Raw genomic sequence first — 8,907 nt, forward strand, 5'->3', positions numbered from 1 at the left:
GATCCCTATCTAAAGCTTATTCGAAAGTGATCTTTTTATTCACTATAAAAAAGTTTTTTTTAATAATTTTTTGAAACAATGAGATATAAAACTTGATATCACAAGGAATAATATTTGTCTGAATGTGGCTTCCGATATTCGTTTTTAAGAAATCATTAAGCAAAGTAAATAATACAATAAGTAAAGTCGCTATTTTTTCGACCGGCGGCAGTAGCGAAGACGGGAAGCATTTTATATTATATAAAAAAAACTTGTATAAACGCATTAACACTTATGGAATATCTTATACTATATAAAAGTGAAATAAATTTTCATAAAAATTTTCACAATGGTTAGCACTAATGCGCTCATTAGGTTGAGCTGTAGGAGAACGTCCTTAAAATAAATAATTAATTACAATTTTTCAGTATTAAATTGATTGATATTATATTTAAAGTATTAAAATTTAGAATATTAAAAGCATTGTTGTTCAAAATAAATAATTAATTACTATATTTCGATATCAAATTAGCTAGTATTAGAATTAGCTAGTATTTTGTAAAAGTAGTCTATCAAAGAAGTATTATTTTATTTGGGATGTTATTACTTATTATATTCTTGTTACGAAACCTCCATAATAAATAGAATAATTTTCTCGTTTCTTTTCAACAGAAGAATTAGAAATAAAGATATGTATCATAGTAGAGACATTTCTATTTCACAAAGATAACACAGAATTTCGACATGATACGATATCGATGACGAGGAGACTCACTTCGCACAGCAAAAATAATTCGTTCATAAATTCAAACATCTTTCAGCATACGATTGTCTGCAACTTCACTTGGAATCAAATGCCGGGGAATTCATGATCCCACAGAAATCTCATATTACAACATGACTCACGCAAATGTCATTTCGATATCCTGCGTGGAATTTAATACAGACTCGACACATCTCAATTGGAATTAAATTGTACAAGATGTTTTGAGTGCTTTCTAGCAAGAGACACAGATAACACAGTGTAACAGTGAATCATTATCCTTGTTTGCTAATGTTAAACAAAGATGACATGATCATTATGTCACACAGTATCGCTTACTGGAAAACACTATTTGATATTTGCATTATGTAGTTCCGGCTCATTACAAGCTGAACTCACTCAAACGCGTTAAATTCGATCGAAGCTTACACTGTCTGATAAAAAATCGTTCACATTGAACTGCAACAGTAATAGAGACTAATCCACAATGTAGTTAAACATGTGATACCGAAATTGATAAAGCCCTTTATTCATTTTCTGCGCCTTTATAAAATGAGATTCGTCCATTGTTGTTGTATTTAAAATCTTTAAAGGGCTTCCTGCAATGGCAAACTAACTTACATTTTGTAAAAACGAAGAAAATAAACTCTAAAGTTAAAGTGATGGAAAGTATGTTTTAAAGTGATGGAAAGTACATTTATTTACATATTGTTACAAGAACTCTTTCATATTTTGATACATTTTCAAAAATTGTTCAAAAATGTTTATTACAGATTGCAAATCGAATAAGAAATATTACGAAAAGAATAATATTATGAAAAGAATAAAATTTCTCTGATCAGATTTTTATATTATAGTGATAAAAAAAATATGAATCATTTTATTGCATAAATATAATAACAATAATAGTGAGTTTAACTTCCGGAATGAACAGAGGATATAATTCATACATAATATCGACAAGAATAAATCAACAGAAATAAATCTATTTTCGGTCAAAGCGAATCTTAGTAATTAAATATTTTAAAGTGAATTTATGTACATATCCAATTCTATAAACCTCACGCCGAAATCTTTTTCGGTTTTGTGAAACTCAATTATAAACAAAACTAGAATAGTAATATTACATATTAAACTGACAATGTAATAATTTTGATGCTAATAAGTATCTTACCATTAGAAGGACATTCATAATTCGATGCTAATCTATATATAAGCATCTTAAAAACTGTGAATAATTTAATTTATTGCGAGAAATACTATTTCAGCTTGGATTCAAATCTCTTGAATCTCCTGATCATTGTGACAAATACTGTCACAGCTTTTTAAGAGTATGTTTTAATTAGCATTAAATAAGTTCTATTATAAATTCTTCTAAGATGCTCATTAACATCAAAATTATTAAATTGTCAATTTAATATGTAATATGTCACTCTGATTCTATTTATGATTGCGTTTTAAGCCCGAAAAAGATTTTAACTCAAGATTTGCAGAAATTAAATATGTACATATATAAATTCACTCTGAAATATTTAAACATTAAGATCGATATTTATAATTTGTTTTTATTTCAAGATCGTCTTAAATAATGTCTTAAGATACTATGAATACTGCCCACTTCGATCGAAAATTTATTTCTCTTAATTGACAAATAAAGAACTCTGTCACTTATCTTTTCTACACCAATATCAGCTATCACATCTTCAATTACATTGTAGAATAGCTCATTGTTGCAGTAATCCCTTTTATTGTCTTCTAATTATGAGAAATCTTGGATATTACGGTAATTCAAACTAAAATATTAAATATGTACACTTTAATATTTGTATTAAGCTGGCACACACGTTCAAGTAAATTTGCAAATTGTGGCCGGTCTAAATTTGTCAAGTAATCCTTGCGCAAGCATACTTGACAAGTTTACTTGAACGTGTGAGGAAGGCCTTAGTTCTTAAATATTTGCATTATAATTTTTGTTTTAATTATACACATTATTATGCGTTATAATTTTTATTTTTATTTTTACAAAATGTCCGAAAAATATAAATAGTACATTATTATTATACCTATAATTTATTCATTAAATTTTAATTAAATGGAGGGCCCTACTAACCAAACGTAAGAATTCTCGCTTTCGACATGTCGAAGAAGGAGCTCTACGAGCATTTCCTTGTGAGTGTTTTTAACGCTGTTTCAGGAGAAAGTTTAGCCGAGTTACATCATAGCGGTGCACGACTCGTTCGAGCGGATGCCACTAGCTCATCACTATTCTTCCTGGCTGCTGTTCTAGCCCGATCAGGTCAGGTGCTCAGATGAAGGCTCGAATAGCTTTCTTGGGTATCACGAAAACTGCCCGGGTTGGTGAGAGAGCACTTCGTGGCGATGATAAAGGGACAGTGCTCCTCAACGATGAACAAAACATTATCATCTATGCACCGCACGAACTTTTCTATTATCGTGACGAGAGTAGACATGAGGGCCAAAGTGGGAGTGTGTTACGTTATTATATTACGTTGACGTTAAAAGACGTAAGCGAAGAGACAGAGGCGGTTGGCTGCGTTGTTTTGAAACGTTATTCTAAACGCGATATGGATCGCTTGGCATTCGCGAGATTCATGTCAGAGCGTTTCTGTATCGCAAAATAATACCTTCGTCAATTCTCAGCACAATTTTATTCAAGCGTTTATACATGGGATTATATTTTCCACGCAGGATAGACGCCTCAGTGAACGGCCGATTTTAATCTCTTTAGCTAATTAATTCGTCCGAGAACTCACAATATTATGTACTCATTTATAAGAGGATTTAATTATTATTTGTGATTTAAAATGTGATAAGTCGTTTACTAATGTGCCTGTCTCATTTTTAGCTCGGCTCGATCGAATTTCACTTCGCAAAATTCCATTAGGCTTGAATATTTCTGTGCGACACCCAACAAGACGCGCTCGTACCGACTAAATTACCGCAAGTGTAGCATGCTGCTTACCAAATGCGAAGCAAATTATTCGGTCATTGTGAAATGATACTGCGATGCTGTTAACATCGATCGTGCTGTTTGGTGCGCATTTGATTACTCGATATTAGCATTGGTAAGTTATCGTAGCGCAGTCGTTCTCACAGCTAGAAATGACCAAAACTATAGTAAAATCATAAATCTGCGTATAATCGAATAACCAATAACCCGCAATAAAGGCTCGGAGCACAAACTGCTAATCGAGTCATTGGAGTGGCTGCCATCGCGTATCACTATGGCTGTGATAATCGAGACAAATTGCGCTGTTCAATTCGGCCTCCATCCATCACTATTCATACTATTATATTACAAAATTCTCGGCATCCAGCGGAGCGTTTTTTTTTTTTTTTTAGCGTGGAACGAGTGTGAGGATTCACACGGGACTCGCAAATTTTTCAATTAACGGGATCACGAGCTTTTATCGTTTTATCGAATATTATTTTATTATTGATAATTAAAAGGCATCTCATCGACAACATTGGTTATCGGTCTATCGGAGACTGTTGCCTATTGATAGGATTTGTTGAATATTTCGAGATTATTTTGATTATTATAATGAATTATCATTGTTAATTATAATAATAATATGATATGGATGCATATATATATTATACGCGCTGTAAATTAAATTAATCTACAATAACTTTTAATGAAATGTATTAAAGAGAGAATGATTAAAGCAGACAGTGCATCGACTTCGTCTGCTTACCAATATCGGTGCCCGTTCTTTGTGACAGGGTGTTAACATATTGTATATTTATATAAATTATAAAGTCGTCAAGATACATATTCAGATGCTATGTTTTTTATCATATATGGAGACAAATACGTTTTATAATTTCACAATTTTCGTGTCTTATAATTATATTATCTCAACAGAAAAATTTAAAATATGACTTACGTAAACATCATCTGAATATGTGTTGTACAGTGATGAAGGTACGCTTGTCTTTCATGCAGCCAACCAAATCTTTATGCTATGAAAGTGTGTCTGCTGTGTACATGTAAGAAAGAAAGAGAGAGAGAGAGAGAAATTGCGTGCTATAATATATAAATTTAAGTCGAACGTAACGTTTTATCGTGAGGAAAACAAAATCACGTAATATACAATATGCGTTTTATAAGAACTGGCCTTTTCTCTTTGTAGCCTCACAGTGCTAATTTCAGAAGTTTAATCTGAATGATAATCGAAACGTAATCTTTCAGGTAAGTAATACATTCTAAATAAAATTTACTTTAAAAGGCATATACATGATGACATAAAAATTTGTATGACACAATTTTGTGTATTTATTAAATTATTACAAGGAGAAGCGGAGAGAGTAACAAGCTAATTATTAACACTAAAAATTTTGATATCAATTGACAATTGACATCAGCTTGCCACGAAGTAGTATAACATATATTTATAAAAAATTCTTAACTATTAGTTATACTTTTATTATCCTTTGTAGATGCCGTTTGATCTCGTTTTATTTTACAAATTATTCCCTCAATTTTTATAAAACTTGGTCTATAGAGAAATTTTTTATAATTAATGCTTTATTCGAATCTGAGATCAAAAATAAAAAAAATTTTTAATGCTATACTTAATGACGGACAAAATTTCAAAAAAAAATAATTTGCTTATCATAAAAGTCGATTTAAGGAATTTTTAATTGCGAAATATACATATGACAAATTTCTAGTTTTGATTATTAGTGCTCCGTAAACAATTAATACTGATCAGTTAATATTGAATAGTTACTGATTTTCAAACTGACTTTCACACACTTAAGAATTCTGTGACACTAGATTCTCTCTCATGGAGCTTACTATCCTATTAAAATTTGATATTCATTTCATGCCACATTCAAACTCAGAAGTACCAAGAACCTCCTAAATCCGAGTTTCATAATAATTAGTATTATTTTTATATTATTAATTTTTATATTTTTATTCACAATAATTATATTACAAGTATTATTTTAATATTTCTTTTTTAATTTGAAAAATTCTGAGATCAGAATCGAATTCAACTCCAAAGAAGTTACTTTAAAAAGTAAAATCATCCATAAGCTTGTTAGAAATCTCTGATTCTTAAAGAGATAAATAGAAATAAAAGAACTTGCACCAAAAAAGATTTTTACCGAACTGAAAACTAATCTATTGCCTAAGAAAATGTATCTGTGGAAAGATGTGCAGTCATCATTGATGCATTTTCAAAGCATCTTAAAGATTGGATGAATTCAAGTCAACAAAGCGACTAGGTCTGCTCACAAGCTGAGCAATTAAATATAATTAGTTGGATCCACAGGTAAGAACCAATCATTCATGCTTCACTCGGCAAGCATGCCTAGCCACTTTGCCGACTTTTCGGATTCGTTTATTGCATCAAAGTTAAAAGTGGATATTTCGAATGTCAATTATAATTTTTTGTATTTAATAAAATATAATCAAATTAATCTAATTTAATCTAATTAATTTAATTAATTAAATGTAATATTTATTAATATAATTAATCTAATTTAAAAATATTCAAATATAACAGTCCACACACACAGTTTTTTTTTTATAAATGTGCATTACTAATGATTTGATAAACACAAAACTATGTGCCCAAACTTTTTTGTCATCCTGTTATAATAAAAGTTACAATAGCAAACAGCTTGAAAACAGCTTGAAATGACATAAAAATACTTCAAATACCATTTTCTGCGAATTTCAGATTATATTCCCTTTTACATAACATTTGTTTGATCATGTTAAAGGATTGTCACGCTTTGACTTATTTGAATCGGAAAAAGTATCGGATTTGACAATGTATATACATTACGCTACACAAATGTAGGGTCGGAATATAGGGTCGTTGACGCAAAATCGTGCGCAAAGTTTTGTAAATCGAGCATAGCGAATTAGAATTCCGCACGTACAGCTGACGTTGACGACATCGTCTCTTCCGTAGTTTGTGTCGCGTGTCTCGTTCAAACGAGGCATTTCCTCTCTCACTCAGCTTACTCGATTTGCAGCTACAACGCGACCCAGAATACATATGCGAGATTTTCATTGATTAAAAAATGAAGAAATGTCTGAACTAGTCCTAGTTTGCAAATCTTTATTAAAATTCTCGAGTAAAAATTATTTCTAAAACACTTGAAGCTTCTCAAATTATAGTACATAAATATAGCGTATATGTTTAGTTTTTAAAGAACGGGAATTTTTATTTTCAAAATCTTATAACTTTTCCTTGATTTAAATTTTTAGATTGATTATAATTCATTATATGTCATTATATCCTTTGTCATTATATCCTCAAAATATAACACTATTTTAGTTTATACATTTTAGTTTATACAGGCTTTTTCAGCTCTGGAATATATTGGACTGAGCCATCAAGAAGTGGATGTACCTCAATTCCTAGACAATGGCACTCTGATGCAAAGATTGTGTTCTTTCTTCAGGGATTCATTGATTGGTTAATATTGTTTTTATAATATAGTAAAAAAGAGTCAGAAAAACAAATATTTGTCTGTTGTACTTTTCTTTATCGGACCGCAATTTTCTATATTTTATTATAGAAAAAGTGCGCTCAAGTATATTATAAAGTTCATTAGAATTTTCTATAAAGATTAAGTTTTACTTTTATAAAAATTGAATGGATTATGAGAAAAATATTCACAGTTCAGTTATAAACAGTTATATACATTATACAATGAGAGTAAATACGTGTAACTTCAGTTTATTAGATTCTAATTAATAAGGAAAACTAAATTCTAAGGACTAAATTAGATTCTGAGAATTCTAAAGAAAACGTCATTAAATGAGCGAGTCTGTGTTTCTCTTGAGAGAAATATCAGACACGCGCAGTGCTTATGTTTTATGAAAGGAAGGTATGACTCAGCTCTTACTCATACGTCCAGCTAACAAAGCGTTGCATCCTTCCATATACAGGCCGTTTTCATGCCCAGTTGCGATTAAAAGAGCGACTGTAAAAATAACATAGTCAAATTCCAATGTTTGCTAGTATTCTCGTTTGCTAACCTCGACTGAGATTATTTAACGAGGTTTGAGCCAAAAACCGAGACTGAGCCGTGCTCTTCCGTTCCGGGGCAAGACCCATTTCCGGGACGACGTTCCGTTACTTATCGTACTGCATATATGGTAGAACGGTCGCGCTCCGCTTCTCATCGGGAAATTGAAGCCGGCGGAACTTATCATCATCCTAAGCCGCAAGTGGAATACGCCGCGAGTAACGTATGGAGTATATACGCGGGAAGTAGCTCGGATAGTACACCGACAGATTGGACGTGGCTCCATCGATCTCGCCGTTGGACCTCCAGGAACTCTATTCATCCGTGCGCGGTCCATCGACATTCAACGAACGAGATTCTTCGTCTTCTGAGGGTAACTTTTCACGTTCCCTTTCGAAAGCTCGTTCAAAAGCAGCGAAAATTTTCTTCAAACACTGTGCGGATACTTCCAAGAATTTTACCGATAAATAAATATATTAAATTTTGTCCGCAATGACAGCCTTATTTAATATTAGTCAATTATAATATACGTAGATAATATATATAATTAATTAGAAATATAATTATATAATATCATTAATTATTTTAAAAACCATAAATTGATTTTTAAAGATTAATGCCCGTATTCATAGTAGACCTTGTACTTAAAATTTCCTTAAATTTATCTTTAGATGCTCAGCAGCAAATGAAATAATTCGTAGAGTACCTAAAGAGAAATTTCAGGAAGCTTTAAATATAAGGCTTGACTATGAATAAAAGTATAAAAAAGCAAAATTTGAGAAATTTTTTATTATATGAAAAGGAGGTTTTGCTAAAGTATCTAAAAATTTAAGTTACAGATCTAAAAACTTCGATCAACTTTTTGATCCATCAAAATAATTAGAATAAATAGAAGATTCAACATTGGTTGTTACAATATCAAAACTTTTTCAACATTGCTCTTTATGCTTAAAATTCCTATATAATTATTTTTATGATTTAATAAAATTATTTTCTGTTATGTAGCAAAATTTTTAAATACTTCTACAAAATCCGCCTTTTCATATATTAATTATTGACTTTTTTATATTACTAGAAATTAAATGTCTATAACGATAAAAATTGGATTTTTAATGTTTAAATAATTCAATGTAAGTTTTATATAT

The 8,907-nt window shown here is 30.8% G+C and overlaps 1 protein-coding gene across 1 annotated transcript in view; it reads left to right on the top strand.

Annotated features, from left to right (window-relative positions):
* LOC108686962 (limbic system-associated membrane protein-like) overlaps nt 1-3,467 on the top strand; it is a 73,140-nt gene extending 69,673 nt beyond the window's left edge. The window contains exon 7 of the mRNA XM_018192495.1: nt 2,937-3,467. Within this exon, the coding sequence (XP_018047984.1) occupies nt 2,937-3,055 (119 nt within the window). The 3' untranslated portion in view covers nt 3,056-3,467. The remainder of the gene's footprint in view (nt 1-2,936) is intronic.
* The last annotated feature ends 5,440 nt before the right edge of the window (nt 3,468-8,907 follow it).

The sequence above is a fragment of the Atta colombica genome, unplaced genomic scaffold, assembly GCF_001594045.1.
Source record: "Atta colombica isolate Treedump-2 unplaced genomic scaffold, Acol1.0 scaffold198, whole genome shotgun sequence".
NCBI lineage: Eukaryota > Metazoa > Arthropoda > Insecta > Hymenoptera > Formicidae > Atta > Atta colombica.